The sequence below is a fragment of the Quercus lobata genome, chromosome 2, assembly GCF_001633185.2.
Source record: "Quercus lobata isolate SW786 chromosome 2, ValleyOak3.0 Primary Assembly, whole genome shotgun sequence".
Classification (NCBI taxonomy): domain Eukaryota; kingdom Viridiplantae; phylum Streptophyta; class Magnoliopsida; order Fagales; family Fagaceae; genus Quercus; species Quercus lobata.
In genome coordinates, this window is record NC_044905.1 from 10,219,440 (window position 1) to 10,245,541 (window position 26,102).

General features: G+C 35.0%; 2 protein-coding genes across 8 annotated transcripts; one reads left to right on the forward strand and one right to left on the reverse strand.

The window, feature by feature from the left end:
- The first annotated feature begins 2,551 nt into the window (after nucleotides 1–2,551).
- LOC115974411 (50S ribosomal protein L15-like) lies at nucleotides 2,552–6,871 on the forward strand. Its single transcript, XM_031094771.1, has 4 exons — nucleotides 2,552–3,165; nucleotides 4,928–5,011; nucleotides 5,098–5,187; nucleotides 6,197–6,871. Exons 1-4 carry the CDS (start codon nucleotides 2,788–2,790, stop codon nucleotides 6,458–6,460), a joined length of 816 nt encoding a protein of 271 aa, XP_030950631.1. The 5' UTR covers nucleotides 2,552–2,787; the 3' UTR covers nucleotides 6,461–6,871.
- Nucleotides 6,872–7,553: 682 nt separating this feature from the next.
- Nucleotides 7,554–17,457, reverse strand: LOC115974412 (jacalin-related lectin 3-like). 7 transcript variants are annotated; one of them, XM_031094774.1, is made up of 9 exons: nucleotides 14,458–14,550; nucleotides 13,929–14,346; nucleotides 12,697–12,766; nucleotides 10,118–10,330; nucleotides 9,448–9,906; nucleotides 8,992–9,219; nucleotides 8,520–8,888; nucleotides 8,203–8,424; nucleotides 7,554–8,108 (listed from the first exon to the last, which is right to left on the reverse strand). In XM_031094774.1, the coding sequence occupies exons 2-9, from the start codon at nucleotides 13,952–13,954 to the stop codon at nucleotides 7,812–7,814; spliced, it is 1,884 nt and encodes a 627-aa protein (XP_030950634.1). In that variant the 5' UTR covers nucleotides 13,955–14,346; nucleotides 14,458–14,550; the 3' UTR covers nucleotides 7,554–7,811. The 7 variants fall into 7 exon arrangements, 6 of the variants coding, with proteins under 6 accessions (XP_030950634.1, XP_030950636.1, XP_030950635.1 ...); XM_031094776.1 differs by having other exon boundaries at nucleotides 13,552–14,346; XM_031094775.1 differs by having other exon boundaries at nucleotides 13,446–14,346.
- Nucleotides 17,458–26,102: the final 8,645 nt, after the last annotated feature.

The following is a 26,102-nucleotide window of genomic DNA, read 5'->3' on the forward strand; positions in this document are numbered from 1 at the left end:
ATTAATGACGTGCTTATAAAAAAAATACATCAATGATCTGAATAAATTTAAGTGATATAAAAAATTTCACTAACATTAATGACATGCTTATCAAAAGATACATCAATGATGTGAATGAATTTAAGTGATATAATTTTTTTTACTAACATCTTTCATAATCATTTAGGTAACATGATGTAATTGATGCACAAATGAAAATCATATGTTATAATAAGATCATGATAAGGTGATGTTCCATCAGTTATAACTTGAAATCTATAAACTGTAAAGAGATTGTTCTTTTAACTAATTATCTTTTGCAAATATACCTTGCAAGTTCCAACAACTTCTCTTATCTATTTTAATATATGTAAATATTAAGATTTCATTCTTTTTTTCTCATCTTCTCCACCCAAACCCAAACCCAAGAGAGGGAGAGATAGCAATCAAAATTCAAGAATAGCATACACGGGTTACATTAGTCTTCACTAAGGCCATTCTATCAACATCCTCTCATAGCATTAGCCATACATCACCTTCATCCTTGTCTCTTCCTCCACCAATGTTCATGATTATGACCAACTCACCAAGGTTGTGAATTCCAATATCAAACATGTTGGAAAATAAGGCTAAATAAACAAGTTTTGATTCAACAATACAAACCCTAAAAAAATTAACAATGCTAAAAAGTAAATAGATAAAGTTAGAAAGATCTCACAAACTATGGAATCACGAAAATGTGTTGTTCTTAAAGGTTGATTTGTGCCACCCGGAGTAAAACTCGGTGTGAATGGCTCTCTTGGCCGAACAACCCCCCAAGATTAGAATATAGTGATTTCTTAAAGTTGATCACACACTCAAGCAAGAAGAACTAGGAACGACCTTACTTGCCTTTCCTTTCCTTACAAAAAAAAAAATCGAAGCTAAAATTTATGTGCAACAAACCAGAGCAAATAGAGAGGAGATACGGTTGGAGAAGATGAAAAAATATGACTATTGAATAGTGTGAGTTGTAGGGTTTTATAAGCTAACTAAGCAAAGGACATGGGCTGCTCCAACGGTTACTATGCATGCCCAATGAGCAGCACATTAAATGCTCCCAACGGGCTGCTTGTTTAATGCCCAACGGGTTTAATCGAGTTGGGCTAAAAGGAAAAGAAAGGGAAAAGGAATGAGGCTCAAGAGAGATAGAGACAAGCCTAAATCCGACCCAAGCTCAACTTTAACCCTTAGCCCATTATCTTTCAAGCTATCACTTAAGATGTGCTATGGTTTATAAACATAAATGAAAACTCATTTCTAATCAATGTGGAACACAACCACAGTTTAAGTGTTTGAAACACACATACTCCAACAAAACATAACCCAACAATCTCTAAATATGTGATTCCTCAAGTACAAGTTGTCCTACCTTATCTTTTGGCTTTTCAGCAATACAAAAGATGATATTCGCAATCATGGTTGATATGCCACTTACAGAGAGCATGGCAAGGAATCTAAGTATTTGTTTGGCTCTAAACAAAGAAGATATAGTCTAGTTTGGAATGGGCGGTTTTGGGAAAATATAGGTAAGTAATAACTTCCATGTATATGACCCTACTTGCTTGAAGGTTGTCACATTTGGAAACGATGGACAACTATCTAGAGGAATAAAGGCGGAATCGGACCGGACGATACCAAAGAAGAGATAGATCTCGACTAGCCTAATAAAGAAGAGGATAAAGTGATTGAGAAAGGAGATTTTTGGCAGTGAGAACTATTGAAAATTGTTGAGGTTAACATGAAATTAAAATCGGCATCTCTAGTGATTGGAGGTTATAGGTTATTGGTTGATCTGTGGAATGGAGGTTATAGATTATTGGTTGATTCGTGCAGTTGGAAAATTTTATTTCTTGAATTTAAACAAGTGATTGTGTGTAGCATATCTATTCTTTGTTTAGTAAAATGGTGATGTAGCATATTACTATTGTTTGATGTTGTAAAATGAATTTGCTACTTATTAAATCTATTCTTTTTTATCTATTGAGAAAAATAAAAACAAAATGTTTTCGAGAAAGTTTTAAAAAAGGGACAATTAAAAAAAAAAATACTTCAGTTAAATTTACAAAACCTAGAGAAAATAAAAGACAACTAAAAGAGCATTAGTATTGGGGAGGCAAATAGGTAAAATGTTAAATTTAGCAATTAAATATAACAAAAGTGTGCTACATTGTCCAAAAATGGTTATGCACTGTAGCTAAAATGGTAAAAATAAAACAATATTTTACTAAAAAATATATTATTTTATTGTATTGGTGGTGGTGGTTATTGTTTATTGTAGTAAATAATAAATATATTTTATTTTATTGTGTTGTTTATATTATTTTATTGTATTGAATGCTATAATAAAACCACATGTTGGGTGTTTTGTAAAGTGAAATGTTAAAATAGATAAAATAGTTTTTTAATGGTGTCAAATTGCTAAATTTTTGATAAATTTTTGGCACCACCAATATTGATTATTTAATAGAAATAAACTAATAAAAGTAATTGACAAAAATAAAGTGATTGATTTTCTAGCCGTCCGATATAGATGAACCACAGACACTACAACCCAAGAGCAAAAAGCAGTAGCGTATTGGATCCCAATTTCCAACCCATCTCCAAACTCGTAATTCCTTAAACCTCAGTGAGCTCATTTGGCCATGGCAGCAAAGCAATCAACTCCCCAAAACCAAAACCAAGTAGACCCATCTCCCAAAATGAGCAGCACAATCCAAAACCCCTGAAACCCACATCCACTTCTTCTTCAATATTCAGAAAAAAGAAATGCTGAGAAGAAGACTTTGTTCCCTTCTCTCCAGCTCAATCCTGATCCCATCGTTCAAACCCAACCCCACACTCCAACCTCTACGCTTCATACAATGCCAATGCCCCATATTGACACCAAAAGTTCCTGTGGTTTTTGAAGGCATTCGTGCGTACAGCCTTTTGAGTCTGAACGATTTGAGGGACAAAGTGCCGAGGAAGCAGAAGACGAGGAAGGGAAGAGGGATTGGGTCAGGGAAAGGCAAGACCGCTGGGAGGGGTCACAAGGGTCAGAGAGCCAGAGGCTCGGGAAAGCTCGGCTTCGAAGGTGGTCAGACCCCACTTCGTCGTCGCTTGCCCAAGCGTGGTTTCAAAAACCCTTTTAGTCTCACTTTCCAGGTACCCTTTTCTTTTCTCTTTCTGTTTTGTGGTACTGTTTGTTTGGTTGGTTACCGAGAATGTGAAAGAAAATTGGAGGTTTTTTTAAGGACATGAATGGTGGGGTTTTGGTAAATGATAGTTAGATTGGTATCTAGTTGATATATAATTTTTTTTATTCTTCTTAATTTTTAAGATTTCAATAGCTTTATACATACTTCATTAGTTCTCTTTATGAGTGGTGTTTTGTATTGGGTATTGCAGATAGTAACTATGTTCATTCCTTCATAGAGTTGATCCATATGTATATATTTTTTTCCAATTGTAATTCTTTAGACTAATTCGTGTTTAATTTTTCAAGGTAGTCTCATATCAATAGAATTCTTTTTTAACCTATAAAAAAATAAAAAAAAACTTTGTTTTTGGATTTAATTTCCTGCTAATTACCATTATAGAAATTATTGAGGATACACGTCAAAATAACATCATTTTGCTCTAGGTTGGTATGTTATTAGGGGTCCAGGCCCCCAGGGTTAGCTCTGTTGGCTTCAAGTTATCATTCATATTCTAAGAAACCGTGGGGGTGAGAGATGCATGACTTGTTCATCATCAAATAGTGTGGTAAAAAGTTTTGAAATTAGGGGATATTCTTATATTGTTTGATCAATGCTTGTGCCTTTAAACCACCAACTAAAAAACTGCTTATGCCCTTAAATTACAAGCTTAGATTGTGGACCATGTTCTATAACAATTTTGGATAAATTTGAAAGTTGTTGAAGTAATGTTCTTGCTAAAAAGTGGACATAATCTTTTTATGTACAGTGGGGAGTGCCAATTGATAATTATTTTACCCTTTCTCTCTTAATAATATTTTCTCTCATTCTCAGGAAAAAAAGTGATCAGGTCAAAATGCTTTGAATTAGTGGACAAATGGGGTGGGATTTTGGAGTTTCATTTGTAAATGTTTCTGCTAAGTGATAATGGAGATCACAAGTTAAAAGGTCCTACCTGGTGGATGGATAAAAAAATTATGTGAATAATTTTGGGAAATGACCCAGCCAAAGTGTGGTTGATCAAATTTTTTTTGTGGATGGTCATTTTAGGACTTGAACCAGTGAAACTGGGGCGGTTAGTGAGATGATGAAGTTAGAATATGGGGCCTGGAATATAACTAAAATTTTGGATTTTCCTCCAATATTTCTGCCAGATATTGGGCCGTGGAATAAGTTTTATAAGTCACCTGGCTAGTATTTAAATTATCCTTAGAACTTATGCTGTATGTTCATCTCTATGCTTAAGAAATCTGACATCTGTAGAGCCTAAGAATCAGGAATGGTAATTACCGGGAGTCTGGGAGGAAAATACAGCAATATTGCCAACTTTGCAAGCTTGTTGCATGCTAAAATTTCAATAATTTGGTGGTGTTGGGCCTTTTCTCCTCTTAACATTATTATGTTTATTTAATTTGTTTATCACTAATTTGCATCCAAATAAAAAAGTTTGCTTATCTTCTTGGTTTAGATATCAATATTTTGGTGCAGAAGTATTGGCTATGGCAGGAGCTCTTATTATCAAACTTTATTCTCTATCTCTCTCACTCTCTCTCAATATTTAGGATAGATTGATCTATTTTGACATTTTTTGTTAACATAGTGTTCTGTGGTTCAAACCTTACCTCCCTCCTCCCCCACTATTTACCTATCAAAAAAAAGTTTTAAATTAATTCCTAATAACTACTTGAGTATAAATGCCAAGCTTATAAATCTTTATCTTTTTCTGGCAGCCAGTAGGCTTGGGAAAAATTGCCAAACTTATAAATGCTGGGAAGATTGATTCTTCTGAATTGATTACAATGAAAACACTAAAGGTATGGTGACTTTCTTCTCTAGTTATCAAATTTGAACCATTTGATTGATTCACTTTGTCTCATTCTGGCTATAACTATTGCAATAGGATACAGGGGCAATAGGGAAGCAGATAAAAGATGGAGTAAGATTGATGGGACGTGGTGCTGAACAAATAAAGTGGCCAATTCATCTGGAGGTAAATCTTTATCCTAGGGCTTTTTGCTTGTGTTTTCTGTTGTTTGGCCATGGCAACATTCTTGCTTTGCTCTTCACATTGAATTTTTCACTTTTCTGTCTTAAACTGTGGCAACTTTTGTTGGCTGTATGATGCACATATCTACCTGGTGGGTTGAGAGTGCCGCACCACTTTTACCAGATGTTGAATTTAGAGACAAAAAAGGAAAAAAGAAGACAGAAAAAAGATGTCATCTATATATATTCCTCGACTTATATTTTGGTGTCATATTATTTTAATCCCAGAGTTTGTGTTCAGGTGGTTTCATTATATTTTCAGTGGGTTGTAAAAGTTATCATTTTCTAACATCTTATGTCTGATGTATATGGATGAGAAGAATATGTATAGGACAAAATTTAGTTACAAACTTGGTTGTAGCCTAAAGCTACAAACTTGGTTGTAGCCTAAAGCTACAACCTTACTCAATAAAATATTACTACATATTTTGAAAATCTAACCGTTGAATTGCATGTTCTTTACGCTCTTAATACACATGTCAAATTCTATGTCAATCGAATATTATTTACTATATGATCTATAAGCTAATATTTTATGTATAATTTTAAACAATTTATTGATGACATAGCTATTGATCTTTAATTTTCTAGAAATTTTTACAAGCATGGAGGATATAAGAAAAAGATATAATCCAATGGTGATTTGTCAAAATTCACCTCCAATAAAAAGATATTAAGTATAGTTGTAATCTTATGCTACAACCAATTTTGTAGCTAAACTTTGTCCATATATATATATATATATATATATATACACACGTTTGCAAAAGTTCACAGCTAGTAGTTAGTTTGGTGACTATATATATATACACGTTTGCAAAAGTTCACAGCTAGTAGTTAGTTTGGTGACTCTTGGTGTGTACCATAATTTCATTTATGTGCTGCATTTTCAATGAGGCATCAGATGCTCTTAAATTGAGAATCTTACTTGTACCTATATATGACATTGACAGATTTCAAGGGTCACAGTTAGGGCAAAGGAAGCAGTTGAAGCTGCTGGTGGGTCTGTCAGAAGAGTGTATTACAACAAATTGGGCTTCCGAGCACTGCTCAAGCCTGAGTGGTTTGAAAAGAAAGGCAGGTTGTTGCCAAAAGCAGCTAGGCCTCCCCCAAAACAAAGGGATAAAGTTGATAGCATTGGCCGATTGCCAGCCCCAACCAAACCTATACCATTTTCAGTTGAAGAAAAGGAGGAATCCTCCAGTTCATCTGCTTAATAAACCAACCACTTGGTTTGTTGCCTCATTTCAGAATTGGAACTTTGATGATGAGTAATTATGTTAGCAGATTTTGTTTCCTGTAGGATTCTAGATGCAGTCAATTTCAACATGCTTTGCATAAGCTAATTGCTGTGCTTCAAAACAAAATTTGGATCCACAATGAGTCAAATGCTTTCGAGTGACCTCAACAGAGTGAGGAAAGCTTTACGCTTTGTTGTTGTCTACCTTATTTCAAGTGTCTTTAAATTTTTAGTTGAGCATTGCTTGATGGGTTCTAGAACTTCCTGTCTTCAGTGCAAGGACCTCACTGATTTAGGATACAGACTATCCAGTCGCGTGACTGGAATGACCATCATTCTGCCCAAAGCCTCAAACTTGAAGTTGATAAGCAATGCTTGTAATGTTTTTTGATTTTTCTTCCCTTTAAACTAATCAAATGGCTGCTTATCCCAAAAAATAAAAAATCAAATGGCTATGCAATAGGCTTAACATTTTTAGGACATCATTTTTATGTTCAACTGATTGGAACTATTTTAGAATTTTTATATCGAGTCGATCAGACACACTGAAAATTGCAGCATTACCCAACGAATATCACCAAGTATTTGCTCTATTCCATTGACAATAACCCTTGATTTTGTGGTAGCCGGTTGAACCTATGCAAGTTGTCATTGTGCAATCCAGGAAACTGTTTGACACGTATTGTATGTTTTTGGTGACTTTTAGTTTTATGGCTACTTACAAGAAACCATATCTCAAAAGTGAGCTTTGTGTGTGTGCGCGTGTGTTTATTTTATATAGTTCTTTGCACAATGATAGGAGTTTTGCTAGTGACACTTCTCCTAAAAACATCAAATTTGGTGTCACAAGACTCCCAACCTATGTTTGAAATAGATGAAAGAAGTTTTCTGTGTATAGGGTTCTTAACCATTTTACAAAAAGAGACACTTTATGCCTAATATCACCCCTAATCCAATGACAAACTCCATCTATGAGAATATTTCATTCTGCACTCCAAGAAGCTGGTGATGGTAGGCACTTTGTTTTTAGTAATTCCAACGGTAAACAATTATAAGTAAGCTGGGAGAAATACCAAAATGCGCTTACCATACGAGCACTAATAAATCAAGCAAAAGTCATTACAGACTGTAAGTACAAATTTTTGACCATGGAGCAAACATGCTTATTGAGAAAACATTTATCAACTCAAACAATTTGAAAAGAGGTGGCTTTGTGGGTATTTAAGTCCCAACCATTATTGCCTGTGGACTCCAATGACTTCAAGCAAACATGGATTTATGGACCATGAATGCCAACTAATCACTTTTATTACTGATCAAAACTTAACTCAAGTAAACCTTCTGAAGATGGATGACTTTGCAGTTCGTTGATTTCCGAGCCAGTGTTGCATATGGATTCCAATGGCATCCAAGTACGAGCTACTCCTACCATGAAAACCGACCACCTTGCCTTCTGTGGTGGTTGATGTGAAGAATGTTCCTATTTCCTCACCAAATGGACCATACTTCCCTCGACTGGTGTAAAATGTTAGTGACTTTATAACTTTAGGTCGCTCATCTCTACTGACTGAACCATAATAACCAGAGATGCAAATCAATACTTCATGTGGGTACTCCAATTTTATCTGCAAAATAGCTCAACTTGTAAATATAGGATAATTATTGTATGCTCATAAAACAAGGAAATGGTACATAAAACTACAATAATAATAGTAATACCCGATGTGTGGCAGTTCCTCCATTACCCCCATGCTTAATGGACCAAACTGCTTGTCCATTTCGATCATACTCAATCTGAACCGAACAAATGGCTTCTGCTACTCTTGTCAAATAGATCTGCTTGATCCCCGAAAACACACCATCATCCCATGGTCTCCCTCCATCCCCTCCCCATGGACCTGGTCCACATGGAGCTGGTTCTTTTATCACACCAAAGGCAACCTGGAATTACATAGAAAACTTTTGATAAATAAACCATCCATATAATGTTTCCTAGAGGCATACAAATAGGAATGCAGAGAATGCTTCTAAATTACCTCTTCATTTGGTACTTGCCTTGCTAATGCAAGTTTATTGGACCAGTGAGGATTATCTAACTCAGAGACAGCAGGTTCGTAAGGTATAATTGCATTGGAAGTACAATGATTCAGTGGCATTATTTTCCCTTCTATAACATGTACACCTAGAGCATCTAAGAATAAACCTTTCCTCCCGTGGATACCGACAATCTTTCCTTCCTTCAATTTGGTGGCGAAACTGGTTCCTTGTTCTTCTCCAAATGGCCCATACTTCCCTTTATTGGTGTAGAAAGTGAGTGACCTGATAACACTAGGCCCCATGTACATCAGAGGACCATATGAGCCTACTATATGTGTCAAAACTTCAGATGGGAAATCAAAGATTATCTGCAGAAAGTGCACAACAAATATGCTGGTGAATTTTGATCCCAAACTAATAGGTACTGTAGATATAAGTATATAAATGCTATATGGAAAGAGCTTGATTCACCTTTTCATTTTTAAATCCTCCACTGCCACCATGTCTGTTTCCCCATATGGCATCCCCATCACAATCATACAAGGCTCTTATCCAAACAATTCCAACATTGCGTGACAAATTAATTTGTCTAATACCTGTGTAGGTTCCATCATCAAATGTAGACCCACCAGTACCACCCCAGGGTCCATATGTTACAGCGCCATCAACTCTCGAGGGCACCTTCTCAATGCTTGGCACCTGAAAATGAAGCTTTAATCTAAGTTTCATCTTGTGCAACATATAGAAGTGAAAAAGTGAAATTTTTTTCTCCCTGGAATAGAAATTTCCTAATAGAGATTGCTCAATACTAAGCATATGAAATGAAGCTTTAATTTAATTCCATCTTGTGCAACATGTAAAAGAGAAGAAAAGAGTAAACTCCCTATTATTTTTGGACTAGAAATTTCTAAAATAGAGGTTGCTTACCTTTTCTTTGATCTCTACCTTGTTGTATTCTGTGGTAGAAAACTCCCTAGTTTTTTTCTGTAGAGGGTTGCCATATTCATCCTTTTGTCTTACAGCAAGAACTATATCAAAGTTTTCTCCAACGCTCCCTTGTATTACAGAGTAGCCAACCTTCTCAGTCCCATTAGCAACGTAGTTTTGTGATTTGAGCCTAACATTGGACGAATATTGCTTCTCAACTGGTTTCAAATAAGCTCCAATTGCATCAAGATACCAGCCAGCCTTGCCATGGAACCCAACAATCTTGCCCCCAGCCATTGGGAATGAGAAATAGGTTCCTTGTTCAGTACCAAATGGTCCATATGTTTTCCTGTTGCTTTCAAAAGAAAGTGATCGAACAAACACTGGTCCCCATTCATTTAAGCAACCATAGTGTCCATGTATTGAAGTTAGGAACTCATCTGGGAAGTCAAGCTTGACCTGCAAGGCATAAACCCTATTAAACACCTACTAGATTCAGAATTTTTTTTTCATTGTTTATACTGTACATAGCAACTTCATTGATGGTTAACTCCAAAACAAGATAATGAGCAACTTCAATATTGTTATGTAAACATTTCTAGATGGATAATGCTATGGACACAGCAAAAAGCCACAACAATGCTATGTAAACATTTCTTGTATGACTAACCCTGTCTATTTTGTTGCTTCCATTTCCACCATGCTTCTCTGACCAAATTGAAGTCCCTTTGTTGTCATATTCAATTTGGATGGAGTCAATGCCCACTCCATGAGCTATCACCAACTGCCTCACAGATGAGTAAACCCCATCGTCCCAACACAAGCCATGCTGGCCTCCCCATGGCCCAACTGTTATTGGTTTCTTCTGGCTAGCCTCCAAACTCTGCAGCAACAACATTCAACCGATCAGTCAACTTTCCTAAACTAAAAACAAAGCGATATGCTACAAAATATACTATATAAAATTCATCCAAAAAAAGGCAAAGAACTTTTTTTGATAACTGGTTAGAAACTTTTTATCAAAACTTAAAAAAGGAATACACGTAAAAGAGAAAAACTCGTAGGCAAAGAACTGAAAGTAGTATCCTTGTCTACCATTTTTCAGCAGTGATCAAAGACTTGAGAGGAAGATCAAGAGAGCAAGTTGAGGGGCGTGGACGAGTGTTGCACTGACCTGTAAGCAAGATGTGGAAGGAATTTATAAATGAGAGCTTAAAGGTGTTTTTTGCTTGTGGAGATATATAAAAAAAATTCTAGCTTACAATTTTGTAGAAGCTAATTCGTGTTTCCACCATGGAGGGAAAGCATTCAATGGCAGAGAATCAGATACCCCATAAATCCCCAGAAAAAAATAAAGCATTATTTTTCTTGTGTGCATGTAGGGGTGGCAATAGCTAGAAGAGTCCCATTCCCATACTTGATACTCCCATGCATAATGCATTTGTGATAATCATTTGTAACAAATGATTTTACGTTTATTCTTATTCTTATTTCAATTTTAATTGCACAGTCGTTATTCTTTGTCTTATTTTTACTTTTCGTACTACAAAATATAATTAGTCAATTACAGGAGAAAAGGAATTCAGAATAGGGGCCAGCCAGCAGGATTGGCTCTTTATTCTGACTGCCGAATATTTGAATATGCTTGTGCATCGAGTACACGTCCCCAAAACATTAAAAAATAAATATATGGGCAAATCATTGATTATTATTCAGCTACTGGAAAATAAAATCACTTTTTTGATGTTTTACTTTGTGCTTTTGTGGTATGGAAATGGTCACTTATTATTATGGGATATTTACAGGATCTTAATGCAGTATGGAATTTACGTAAGATTCTTCTCTCTAATATACGCAAAGAATCTCGTTTTCACCATTCTATATTATACAAATCCGGAAATCCCATCACTTTATGCCATTGATTTACCACTCGATTCCAGACCAGAGTGTCGCCAGCTCAAATCGGACGGCTTCTGGCCTTCCTAGTGGTGCAGCTGATGGTTTTTGCTACATGTCAAAACTAATTTCGCCAAGTCGAAGCAAAGAGCATGGTTTCAAGAACCAAGTTTATATTTTCCAAGGCTGCAAATCTAATTCAAGAAGCCTCATGCCTCATGTTATGTTAATTTTCTTCGTTGTCTTCAATAGACCTTTTAGGACTTAGTTATAAGGTGATTAAAGAGATGAGAATTCAAAAAAAGATATATATCTCTATATATGTTTCCTCCTTTATGGATCAAAAGTTATAATGCAGAAGCAGCTTTCTTGGGTTACCCTGCCTGCAAATATGGACCCCTGCAACTTTTCCCATATATTTAAAAGAAAGCTGGGCATTGCGGCTTCTGCGGATACCTGAGGGATCAAATTCTAAATGCAGAAGTAAGAGGTTCTCAATTTACCCTACCTGCATAGATGGACCTTTGCAACTTTTTTCCGTATCTTCAAAAAAAAGCTGAGAATTGGCTAGCTGGTCGGCAGATATAAAGTGGTAAACTCCGCAAAAGTACTGAAAACTTTTTTGTTTTTTTGTTTTTTGGTTGTTTTAATAAATATTGGAAAAGAGGTAGGCTCTCAAAGAACATGGTTCAAAGAGGCTGAGTTTAAAAAACCTTACAAGTTATTCGTTAGCACCGAAAACTGATATAGGTAGTAACTACCACCTGGCCAACACATGGAGTGAAGAGTGGAGAGAGATTTGGGATAGAGAATATAATCTCAACCTAAGCTTCCACCCACTGGACCATGGTGTATTTTTTTTATGACCCAGCCACTTGCAGATTCTGGCCATCGTATACATGTAGAAAATTAGAAATGACAATCGAGTTCTGGTCGACCATAATAAACAAATCTATTTCAGGTTGGAGTTCTCATTCTAATTGTTAACATGTAGGGAACTAAGAGCTTCTCATCCCATCCCAGACCCTCCCCCTTCCATAACAATTCCTGATCCTCAAACGATTGTTCCATGCAACAAACTTAAATCTCAAATGGGATATGGCCTCTCTTATCTTCATCAACTTGGATGCTAGTGGCAACTATGCATGCCATCAATAACGGTGGGGTCAGACCTGTCCAAACTCCAAAGTCTCAGGCTCCCAAAAGATCTGCTCCTTTTTAGAGCATACCCTAATTGAGTTGAATAAGATGCACTTATTTCAAGTAGATAAACATGAGAAAAAGTGAAAAAAATACATCTTGTTGAAACACATGACACAGATGTACTCTTTAGTGGGTGAAATTATTGCATACCTTGCTCATAACCATGTGCTCATGGCTTTTTCGCCCCCATCCACAAACCATAAATGCCATGGAATGGAACCTATAACATAATGTATCAGCAAAAAGGAATTTAGAAACTTGTTCATTCATATCAGCATCAATAAAACTACGATAAAAAACTTGAATGAGAACAATTTGGGTCCTTCAATTAATGATTTTGAGAGTATATGACGCCTCTCAATCTCATAAAAAAATGACTAGAACTTGTACAGATTTTTGAAAATATTTGGATTTAGCTCAAGTTCATCATATTGTTGACACCCTCACACCCCACAATTTTTTTTTTTTTTTTTTTTTTTTGAAGTCATTATTGTGTTGGCTTGATGGTTGCATACGCACCTATTTATGTAATAATAGCCTTCAGATATCATGCAGCCAGAGAAAAAAAAAATTTACTTCTACAATATCAACTCTCTAAAAATCATATCTTCCTCGCAGACACAATTTTTGCCTGATGGGAAGGATTGCCCTGGTTCATATTGAACCAACCTTACTCTGTGGTGTGAGATGATGCACCTTAGGACCATAGGCCCTAGGTAATTTGTTGATCCATGATAGCCGATGAAGCTAGCCAAGATACCCAGGGGATATTAAGAAATTAATCAATTAGACAATACCAAAGATGAGAGTCATTAATCGCATATTAAAGAAAGCATTATTTTCATTAGCAGAAATTATTGTGGAACAGCATAAGAAGAATTACTTGTCAAATTATATACCAGTTTGTAATCATGTGGTCCAAGCTTTAGGGCAAAAAAGTCAATTGCACAAGAATCTCTGCTATGCAGGACACAACCTGGCTAATTACTCAGTTCAATTACCAACCTGTTCTTATCAGACTTCCCACTTAAGAATTCAAATGCAAAATATTAAAAATTTGTATAAGGGCTTCCTTATCAAATAAGCATATGGACCTGCAAAGGGAGGTAGTTTTGTGGGAAAGGGCCAGGAAAATATAGTTAAGTAATTTGAAATAGAAATAACAACTACCAAGATAAAATTAGAATCAAGTAATATACTAGAAGTGGTTAGATGACCAAATGCATCTTTATAATTTCAAGCCATAGAAACAATGATTATCAAGATAAAAATATAATCAAGTAAAATTTGAATTGGGAAGAAAAATATACACATCTATTTCATCTAATGGCATAATGCACAGTGATTGTAGATGAAAGAAGACTCATGTTCACACAACATACTTTGCAGAAAATATAATCCATGCCATGTAGATAATGACTTCATTCAAATCTTCTTTTTAAAAGTAATTTCACGCAGCCGGTGAGTCTCGAACCTCACCCTCCACCTTTTCTTGCAATGAGAGGAAGTTCCATTGAGCTCATTGGTAATAACTTCATTCAATCATAGGAAAGAAAAAGATAAAGAAAAAAATGCACAAAATTGACCATTCATGAAAAGGAACTTTTTGATGGGTCACACAGATAATCGCTGTAGGAATGCAATTTCCTTTAGAATCAGTAACTCAGCTACTGTCCAAGAAGACTATCAACAAATGGACTTCCAATGGGATAGACACATATCTTCTCATCAGAAACTGCCTAATAAATGTAAATACATTCAAATCTCTATCCAGCTCAGCACAAAAGCCTACTCATCAGCCTACAGTTCAAAGAAATGCACACATATAAAATCTGAATTTTCAAGAAAATACATGTCAGGAAAACTAAGTAGCCAGGATAAGTCAAATTTTAAGTAAATTTTTTCACTTACATGCTGTTACAAGATCCATGACAGCTTGAAGTATATCTGGAACCCATCCAACAAGCCTCTATTATTTTGATGGAACTGATCTGATAACCAAATTCTCACTGTGTCTTCCTAGTTCCTACTCTACCAATAATCCTTACAAGAACAATGCCCATTCTTAAAATGATGGAGGCAGTTTGAGTCATTCAAATATATTTCACATCCATATGTTGTTGAGATATATTTGGCTGTCCTATGGCAATCTCCACAAATTCTCAGGTTTTTTACAATCCTTATAACTTTAGGTGCAGAAGGAGATCCTATAAGGGCAAAAGCAAATGCAAGTTTTTCACTATGAACTCCACCAATCTCTTCCCTCTTTTCCTCCTCAATAGAAAGTCCATATTGCATATCGAGTCCCTTGACTTCCCCTTTTATTCTTTGTATCCAAGAATATAGCACATCCAAGGACTGATCACCTGCAAGAAAAGTATGGACTGTGTTTTTAACTTCAATCCAGCATTGCCCAAGACATTTTCTTGATGCATTATCTTTTTCAAGCTTTGTCATTTTTGAAACATCCTCAGACTTCCCACATAAAGCATATGCCTGAAAAATTAATTGGTGAATCAAAAAATTCCCTGGTTCTAAGTCAAGTAAATTTTCCCCCGCACGGATTGCCAAGCCTATATTTCCATGAATCCTACAGGCAGTTAGTAAGGCAGCCCAAGTGAAGGAGTCAGGTTCAATGGGCATTTCTTCAATGAAATCAATTGCATCTGCAAGCCTGCCTGCACGGCCATATAGATATACCATAGCTGAATAATGTTCTAAACCTGGTATAATTTGATACTCTTCCGTGATGCTAGAGAAAGCTTTCTCCCCCTTATCCACCAGTCCAGCAAGACTGTAAGCAACAATAATATTTGCAAAGGTACCTCTATTTGGTCTGACTCCAAACTTTTTCATCTGATCAAAGAGAACAAGTGCAGTATCTGCATGACCATGTAAAACATATCCACCGATCAAGGAGTTCCAGGTGATGATATCTTTGGAAGCCAATCCATCAAAAATGGTTCTTGAATATATTATATTCCCTGACTTGGCATAAGTGTCAATAAGAGAATTCGCAATAGGAAGTTCAGTCTCTAAGCTTCTACGGAATACACAACCATGGATCTCTTTTACCTTCTTCCCAGCAATTAAATTTGCACATGCAGGTAAGACACTCAAAATTGTAACTGAATTGGGAATAACATAGGAAGACTGCATTTGTCTAAAAATACCCAACGCCTTGTCCTTTTGCCCAGTTTGCAGGTAACCAGCAATAAGAGCATTCCATGAAGCAGTATCCCGCTTAGTTTTCCCATCATTTTCCATTTTCTGGAAGAGATCCATGGCTTGATCCTCATCTCCATTCTGCATATATCCCGAGATCATCATATTCCACGTCACAACATTTGGCGATACACCTGATTCCTGCATTTTCATAAGGAGTTGATGGGCTTTACCATAATAGCCAGCTTGGCAATATCCTCCAATCATCGAGTTCCAAGTGTATACATCTTTCTCCAATACCATATCAAAGACTTTCCAAGCTGCCTCCAATTCCCCACACTTGGAATACATGTCAGTGAGAGAATTTCCAACCAATAAATCATTGATTAAACCCATCTTAACAGCAACAGAATGGATTTCCAACCCCTTATCTAGTGATTTCAAAGTTGAACATGCTGAAATTGCATTTGTAATCGTAACCCCATTTGGCTTAACCCCTTCCTGAAGCATATCCTTGAACAGATCCAACGCCCGGTTGTTCTTGTTGTTTTGAGCATACCCCGAAATCATAGAAGTCCAAGTAAATACATCAGGAGTTATTCCAAAACTCTCCATCTTCTTCATCAATTCCTTCGCAACATCACACTGCCCTAACTGATTATAACTAGTAATCAATATGTTCCAAGTCACTGAACCCGGTTCAACCCCTTCTTCAAGCATTGCATCAAACAATCTAAGAGCTTCCTCAATCTCACCCTTCTGGCAATACCCAGATATGATTGCATTCCAAGTGACTGAATCTCTCTCATCCATGTTCTCAAAAAACTTCCTTGCCAAACTCAATTTCCCACTCTTTACATACACAGCCAAAATTGAATTGTTAACAAACAAATAACAACTCATCCCAAGTCGAACCACCAATGAATGTATCAACTTCCCAGTCTCAAATTCCCCGCAATTTGCACACGCCTGCAAGACTTTAGGGAACAAAAAACTATCAGGCACAACACCATTTCCCATCATCAAAAAGAAAAGCTCCACAACCTCCCTCCACCTCTTCCCTCTCGAGCACGCACCAATCATCGCCGACCAAGTGTACAAGTTTCTCTCACCCATTTCATCAAACACCTTGCGTGCATCGTCCAGAGACCCACATTTAGCATACATGCTGACAATCTTCGTCTCAACATATGGGTTCACATCATTAACTAAATTAATACGCGCATGGAGCTCCCGACCCAGTTGAATAGAGTTCAAATCAATGCAAGACTGTAACAGATTGATATAAGTATTGGAATTTACCTTGGACCCAGATTGAGCAATGGAGTCAAGAGCTGTTATGGCCTCGCTGAGGCGCCCATTTTTGCTGAGGGAATTCAAATGAGCGTCAGTGAGTTTTGGGTGGGTTTTTACGGAGAAAGAGATGGTGGGTTTGGTTGAGAACTTGGATTGGTTGGCTAGTTTGGATGGGATTGGCAATGGAGGGCTAGCGTTGCAGAGTATGACTAAGTTCTCCATTGTTCAACTACGTTTTGAACAACTTCTCACTCTCTTTCCTATTTGAAATGATTTTTGAACTTAGAGGGTAATGTACGGATTGAGATATTGAGGAGAATGAAGCTGCGGATGGAAAGCCAGGCGCCAACATTCTGGGTCCCACACACCAATATTATCCGTAGAGTAGAAGTTTTTGGAGAGAGAGAGAGAGAGAGAGAGAGAGAGAGAGAGAGAGAGGGGAGGGGGGACTCGGTGTTTTGGTACATGAACTTGAAAAAGGGAAAATTATTATTTGAAAATATGTGTGGAAATATATGTGAATAAAAAATATGTGTGAAAATATATATAATCTATAGGGCAAAACTTATGTACAGTACTTTAGGTGCAGTACCTTAAGTTCCCTTCTTAGATTTAAGCCATGTGTATAAAAAATACAGCTAAGCAAACGGCGTTACAAGGAATTGTCGTCTCTTTTTTTTATCATTTTCTTTTTCCCTACTTTTTCTCATCTTTTCCCTCACATGCGTGAAAGCCAGATAACTTCAAACACTTTCACCCTTATTTTCCCAAGAAACAAACAGATTTCAAACAAAAATTTTGGCTAAAACTTAGCAAATTTCTGGCAAGACCCCTTCACAACCATGCCTTGCATTGATTCCGGCCACCATGTGTGGAGGCAGAGTGGTTTTACTTTTCACCCACATGAAACCCCATTCTTTTATAGAGAACCAGGCAAAGAGAATGAAGAAAATGGCGGGGCATGGCGGCTGTGGATGGGTTCGTGGTGGTCAGTTGAAAGGAACAACTTTCAATCACTCTCTCTATCATGTTTCCGTTGATCTGGGTTCACTTTATAAATACATGGCCTGAATTTTTGGTTAATGGCCTTGCCCCTTATTTCCTATGATTAGTTGATCAATAATGAGAAGAAACTTTTTTTGAGAAAGTAAGTGTGGATTGCCAGTGCTGGGTAAGTAATAAAGAGGAGAGGGTTTGAATAAAAAGCCAAAGAAATATTAATCTTCAATTGTTGGGACAGATCTAAAATCTTAAAAAGTCAAAGAATAAAAAGCCAAAGAAATATTATAAACCTGATCATGTCTTTGAAGGAGGAGACTTAGCTGCAGAAGTTTGGTGGGGGCAGATCTGAAATCTGAAAGACTGAAACTGGTGGTTCTCCGTAGCAGGCCAATAAAAAAAAAAAAAAAAAAAGCAAGGTGACGGAGCGCTTTTGTTTTAACGCCTGTTTGCTTAGCTGTATTTTTTATACACATGACTTAAATCTAAGAGGGGAACCTAAGGTACTGCACCTAAGGTACTGTACCTAAGTTTTGCCCTAATCTATATATATATAAAACCGAAATTTTTGAAGCTCCCACAGTTTTCCACGTCAGCATTTATTTATTTATTCTATTTTTTAAATTTCTATTTTTTTTCAGTCTTGCTTTTGAAGCTCCCACATATTTCCACGTCAGCATTTATTTATTTATTCTATTTTTTATATTTCGATTTCGAAGACAATTTGCAATACAATACAGACATTGGATCTCTTCTCTTTAATTTTATTACAACAAAACTATGGACATAACAAATTTAATAAGAAATTTCAAAATTATTGAGGTGAAACATTATGATTAGTACAATATTATTTTTATTTTAAGATAAACAGTGACATCATTTTTATTGTACTTTTTAACCTATCATCTTATTATTCTTCTCCAAACAAAAAATAAAAAAAAAAAAAAAAAAAAAATCTTAACCGTTGTTAAGCCTTTAGGTTTTACTGATTTTATTAACAGATATGCTGACAAGAATTTCGCCCTTATTGAAGCCCCGAAGAGACTAGAAATATATATATATATATATATATATATATATATATATATATATATATATATTCCATAGCCACGGCCAGTAAAGCCATGACATCACTTCTGTATGAGACATTATATAACCAATGCTGTATATATATATATATATATATTTATATTCCATAGCCACGGCCAGTAAAGCCATGACATCACTTCTGTATGAGACATTATATAACCAATACTACAGCCACCAACTGAATATCAATTGCACCTTGTATATGAATTGTTTTATACATTTTTATATATAGTAAAAGGAGACAATTGAATCACAATATCTTTTTCTTTGTTCGGAATCTTGTAAAAAATAAGCACTTTGTTATATCAAAAAATGCATTTGGTAAGTGGTATGGAGTCGCCACTTTTTTTTATATACAAAAAAAGAAAAAGAGAAAATAATAATTACAAAATACATGACAAAATAGTTCCATTCATTGATTGAATAAAAATTACATATCTTGAAAAACTTGAAAATTACATAGCTTTGGTCTTTATTCCTCAAACCTCTCTTACAAGCTATCCTCATTCACTCATTCGCTCTTGCTTTGCTCGCTCTTTGCCGATTTCAGCGTATTTTTTGAGATTTTCGATCAAAATCGCATAAAGTTGAGGAAATACTCAAAAAGTTTCCAATGGCTATCCATGATGTTACGAGCGAAGGAAAAAATATAGTACTTTTGGCAGCGGAGAGCAGACAACCCCAAGTATATCAACTATTGCTTGAAAGCAGGTTACTCAAAGATACAACGCTTCAAAAATTGGATGATAAAGCGAACAGTGCATTGCGTCTTGCAGCCAAGCTAGGAAAGAATAAGTCCTGCTGGTTAATTCCAGGGGCCGCATTACAAATGCAATGGGAACTCAAGTGGTATGAGGTATGAACTCAAAGCCAACTTGACCTTGATTTTTATCAAATAGCTTAACAATGCATTTACAAGCTTACCTGAAATAGCACGGGTTATAAAATTATGTTGGCGTGCTACTACAGATTAGTCTGTTAGTGGACAAATCACTTCCTCTAATATAAATTAAAAGTAGAGATCTTTGCGTATATGCAATTCTACACATATTTGTGTAATATCAAGGTGGTGGAGGTGTTCAATATGTGCCGGTCAGTTTATACTTTATAGGTCATGCCTTTCAATTAATTGAAGCACACTGTCAACATCTTTTCTCCATGTGTTGAACTCTGTTTTTAGTTTTTAACTGCCTTGATTTAAAGCTTTGAGAACTTCTGATTTGTTCACTTGAGTTGTGCTTAGAAAAGATGTATTTTCTTTTGGGGAAAACAGAGATTCTAAAGTAAAGTTCACGTCGTTTGTAAATCTCTGTAAGCTGAAAAATTATAATTTGATTCAAAAAATTATTTGCTAAGATGTAGAAGAATGGTAATAATTTGAAATACTTTAGGGGAAGTCTCAAACTTGACCACAAGGTAGGGTGTTTCTAAATAATGTCATTGGAAGAACCAATGTGGATTCTCTTTGAAAAAAATAGAAATAAATTCATATGGTGTGTAATTGTATGGAACTTGCTATTTAAGTGAGTCTCTATTTTAATAGTTGGGAGTTAAATTCAGTTTCATTTTATTATTATTATTATTATTTGATTGAAAAGGTAGAAATTCAAGTTTTTGTTTGTTTGTTGAAAAACCTCCCCCTTTGCAGTTGGTTGACCAATCATTAATTCTATTAATAATGGATTTGGAATGTTAGGTTAGTTGGGTGATAACATGGTTTTTGGTTGCAGAAGTATCTAACAATGATTTATCATACATATTTTGAATTTGAGGTATTGCAATTGCTACAAATGCTTAATCACTTAAAAAGATTAATAGAGAAAGACAAGGATATGTAGTATGTTATTCAATTGAAGATATGGCTGATAGAGTGAATCAAGGCAAGTTATTCTTTTTGGCAAATTGTCACTTGAGCCAAAAGCAATTTCTAAATTGAGTTCTATTTGCAATATTGTACTTTTTTGTCGATACTAATGTTTCTCCTGTAATTTTCAATTCCAATTTAGTAAAAATTAATTTGCTAACATCTCCTATACAGGTTCTCTTAAATGTGAGCCACCATGTTCAATCTTGATTTCCTCTTATGTGACTCCTATGAATTTGTTGTGCTAGAGAGAAATCATGGTCCAGTCCCAATACTTTGTGATCATGGTTCAGTGTCTCAAAAGTTTTTTTTTTTTTTTTCGTATTTATCATTAATATTTTTTGCAACACATTTGCATCAAGTAGAATTCATGTTTGTGATTTCAGCCAATCTGATGTAGATATGGGAATAAGGAAAAGGTATACCACTAATGATTGGGAAGCCTAAGTATACCACTGATAATTGTCAATTATCATTGTTGCATATGTTATGTGCTAAACTGAAGTATTAAATCTATAAAGACCATATGAGTTTCTAAGTTTCATTTTTTTTTCTTTGCTTGAGACTTGAGATAATGAGTTCATTTCCAAAGTAGTATTGTTAATTATAAATTGAAAATTTTAATAATTGTTCTTCTTTTCCTTCTTTTTATTATTATTATTATTATTTTTTACTATAAACAAAATGCAAGTATATTTTCAGTTATTGAATAATTAATGTTCTGTTGTAGGTTATTGAATTATTTCTGTCCCATATTATCAATGTAAGCTGTTTTTAAAGTTTTAACAAAGAACAATCTCCTCAAGATTTGCATCCCTTAGTGACGATGGGGCAAGTTGCTAATTGTGATTTAATTTGCATCCCTTGGGATTTCCTATAGATAACCATTTGAAATGCTATTTTTCTACATTGTTATTTTAATGTATATGTTAAAATTTTACTTTTTATAGTTACATATAGTCAATCAGGAAAATGACCTATATCTTCAATCTCTTTTTTCCATTCTATGGTCCTTATGGAACCATAGAAATCAAGTGGTTCATGATGGGAAGACCCCAAATCTGATAAATGTTGTTCTCACTCACTGCCAAATCTCTTTTATGCAGGTACCAGGAGGCCTTTAGAAATGGACAATCCTAATATCAAGATCACAGCATACCAACTCATAAAGATGTCTCCAATAGGGATTGGCAACTCATTATCAAAGTAGTTTGTTGAAGGAAAAGGAAATTGAAACAGAGTGGCTATGCATATGAAGCAAAGGACTTGAAGAGAGATCTAATATTAGTGGGGGAGCCTAGCAGTCTGTCAACATCTTACCCAACAGCATTTCAGGATGCAATCGTGGAGGTTGCAATAAAAGCTAGAGACCTTGGATTTACACTAATTTTGTTTGGCAGTGGTTGCAAAAGGATTGAACAGGTTTGTAATGGAAGAAGTTAACCAAGATTGCAAGAACAACCTATGACAACAGACTTGCATTTTCTAACTTAATAAGGTTTAACTTTTCACACCATTTTTGTACCAAAAACTATCATGTGTAATGTGTTAGAAGTAGCTTCAATTCTCTAGCAGTTCATTATTCGACCCAATTACTGTTGGATTTCTCCAAATCTTATGTTATATAACTTGTGTCCTGTAACTGTTTTCTATGGTATCAAAAAAAAGAAAAAGAGTTACATATGGTCTTCAACTATGTTAATTAGAACTATTTAGAATTTAATAAAGGGATCCAAAACTAAATAAAAATTCTAACTAAATTAGGTAAGCTATTTTTTTACAAATAGTCCAATTTCATTTTTTTATTTATTCATACTTATTAACCATCAATTATCTATAAATATATATATTTTCACAACTAGCCCGTGCATTGCACGGGTTTGCGACTAGTATTATTTAAAATTGAAAATTGTTGTCTGAAAACATGTACCAAACACCTCTTAAATCCTTTTATTTTTAAAGTATGTACTAGTTTTTTTTTTTTTTTTAGGAAGTATGTACTAGTTAGAACCATGCGATGTATAGAAATATATAAATATTATGTAATGAGTTGTGATATATAAAAATTAAAAAGTAACAATTACTTCAAGTATTTTTTTTTAAAGTACAATTATATCATACTATTATACTTTGTATGTTTGATTAATATTTTTTTAAGGTGAACTATATTTTTCTAACTTCTGTTGTATTTTCTAACTTCTGTTGTACTGTGTTATATTTGATGTACAACTAAATTTTATAAGTTTCAAATTTATTATTCAAAATTTTCATCTCTTAAGGAATAATGAGATTATCATAATAATAAAAATTTATCACAAAATTATAATATTATCTTAACTAAAATTAAAGAAACAAAAGGAATAAAAGATTGACTTTATAATAATTTATTACTAAAAAAATTGGTAGGAGCCATGTAGATTGTATTTTGATATAAACTCAAATTCTTATTTCCAAAAAATCTAAGTATTAACCCAAATCAAAATTCAATCAAAGCTATAAAAAGGGAGAGAGAAGGCTTTGTAATGGGAATTAAAAAAAAAAAAAAAAAACACACACACACACACACACAATGCCAAAACACATATTTAAAATAAATAAAAAAATTATCAGCCTTAATCAGAATTATAAGAAAGAACAAAAATTCATAAGAAAGTAAAGAGAGAGAGAGAGAGAGAGAGAGTACTCAGAGTTTTTTGTAGGAAAAGTATGGATTGAATGTAAGAAATGATATTGAATTTATACAAAATAAAATGGAGAGAAGAAGAGTCAAAATGTAAGTGTGGGGACCGTTCGATCAATAGGCCCATAGAGTTCAGAATTGATTCAGGATTGATGGGCCCGTGGCCCATCCGAGGATGTATATCCGTTTGAGGAAGTCAAGTCAGGACATAAGGTAGTTACTGAAGGGGATGGTAGTCAACGTCACAGGGGTAAGGTTCTGTATCCGTCCGAGGACACCATACTCCTTGGCAGTATGCCTCCGAGGACGATCGGTACGTGGTCTTATTGCAACCAGATCTCAGAATTAGGTTACCGCAAAAGATGGAATAACCGACCAAGGACGAAAGAGATAAGGCAAACAAATATCTATAACTACAGCTGTCTCCGCATTAATGACCTCTCAACCAACTCTCTGGCCGCATTAATGTGGAGGTGATACCTGAACAGTAAGGAAGCAGCCTTACAGCTGCCCATGGGAAGTTCTAGGAGATGCTAGATGGGACAGAAAGAAATCCTCCGGACCCAACCTACACGTGTGCGGTGAGGATGGAACACAAAGGGGGGGTATATAAACTAAAAGAAGAGCATGAAGAAAAGAGATCGGAACAGAAAAAGAAAGGAGAGAAAGACGTAAACAAAAAAGAAGAGAGCAAGAGCAGAGAAAAAGAATTATATTGATCACTAAAGAAAACGATCGTTGTACCAATTTTAGACCTTTAAGTGAATCTTTTTAAGGGAGAACACAGTTAACCTAGTTCTTTACACCCACGCTCTACAAATCATATTGTCTGGGTCTTTTTACGTGCGAACCCAACACTGTTACGGTTCGTTACAAAATCGAGTCCTTACAGTAAGAAAGAGAAAATGATGAAGTGTAAGAGTGGGAAAATATAGATTGAATGAGAGAAATGATATCGAATTTATACAAAATAAAATTGGGAGAAGAAGAGTCAAAATATAAGAAAGAGAAAATGATGAAGTGTAACAATAAAGTAAAGAGTAGTGAGAAAATAAAGAGGTAAAATAAAGAGTAGTGAGGAGATAAAGAGGTAAAATAGAGAGTAGTGGAGAGACAAAAAAGTAAAAAGTATGGGAAAAGGTTGAAGGAAGTGTAATAGTTAATGTGGACTAATATTATTTTTTTAGAAGGAAATGTGGACTAATAAAGAGAAGAAGAGTTATTTATTTATTTTTTTTTTCTAAGAATTGGGAGAATACAAGTTTAGAAAGAGAAAATAAAAAGAATAAACTAAATAGATGATGTGGTCACTGATATGGTTTAACAGGAGCGTAGCAATAATAAATGTTACGTTTTAGATTTTAGATATATATATATATATATATATGAGATAGGTTCAAGTTACATCTAGTGTAACTCTTACATTTTTTAATCCATTGGATTTAAGTATATCCAATGGTTAAAAAAATACTATAATTATTACAAATATTCTGATTATAATCTAATTAATTACCCTCTTTTATTACCTTCTAAATCTATCTCTAAACTCAAAAAAAATTTGACTTCTCTCTCATTTACGTTTCTCTCTCTTTCACCTCCACCACCTCCATAGGCTGTCAACAGGAAAAAAAAAAAAAAAAAAAAAAAATCTAAAATGGCATACAAAGATGCTGTTACTAGCGTACAGCCATATCCTCAAGAATATAACTGATAGTGTTATCCAGATTCTTTCTAGCCATTTGTGAGAACCATAGTGTAATTTTATTGATTGTAATTATTTCAAGAAAATAACTAATGGATTTTAATATGTCAATTTTGTGGCAAATCTTCACTTAAAAGGGTGCTTCAAGGATAATTAGACCATATATTCTGGGTGCTATCCAGCATATCACATCTGTGTTCTAAAACCTTCTTTGGGAACATCTCTGTGTATTTCTGGGGTGGTTCTACAAAGGGCATGGCTTTTAGAACTTTTTTAGAGTGTGGATGTTGATATGTGTTGGTTAAGAGCTAAAATTCACTCCCCTAGTAGCTGTTCTTTTCTTTAACAGTGTTTGGACTACTGGCCTGTGTCAAGATCTTAAAATGATTCTCTAAGATCAGCTGCACCTTCTTCCCCTTTTTCTCTGATGACCTATAAAAATATAAATTTGGTTTCCATTCTTTATGGTATTGGACAGTGCAGCATGCTCTTTCTAACAAAGGTTGAATTTTTGAAGATATTAATCATTTGAAAGGGATTTTTATAGATTCCATAAAACATAGTTGTCAGTATTGTACAATATGCGATACGTATCGTATCGTGTACAAAAAGTTTCGTATTGTAAGGGCGTATCATAAGTGCTCATGAATCGTCCGATACATAAGTGCATATCGTATGAATCGTATCGTACCGGTGAATTGTACGTATCGTACGATACATAGACATGTAGGTTTAAAATGGGTTTTTTTGTTAAAATTTGT

Bases quoted from the DNA above. Each gene is read 5' to 3' on its own strand.
- LOC115974411 (XM_031094771.1), top strand. From the start codon at position 2,788: ATGCTGAGAAGAAGACTTTGTTCCCTTCTCTCCAGCTCAATCCTGATC. The intron at 3,166-4,927 runs GTACCCTTTTCT...TTTTTCTGGCAG, and splicing joins CTTTTAGTCTCACTTTCCAG to CCAGTAGGCTTGGGAAAAAT. The intron at 5,012-5,097 runs GTATGGTGACTT...CTATTGCAATAG, and splicing joins TTACAATGAAAACACTAAAG to GATACAGGGGCAATAGGGAA.
- LOC115974412 (XM_031094778.1), bottom strand. From the start codon at position 17,229: ATGGAGAACTTAGTCATACTCTGCAACGCTAGCCCTCCATTGCCAATC. The intron at 9,907-10,117 runs GTTAGTCATACA...TATGCCTTGCAG, and splicing joins GAAGCAACAAAATAGACAGG to GTCAAGCTTGACTTCCCAGA. The intron at 8,425-8,519 runs GTAATTTAGAAG...ATGTAATTCCAG, and splicing joins GGCAAGTACCAAATGAAGAG to GTTGCCTTTGGTGTGATAAA.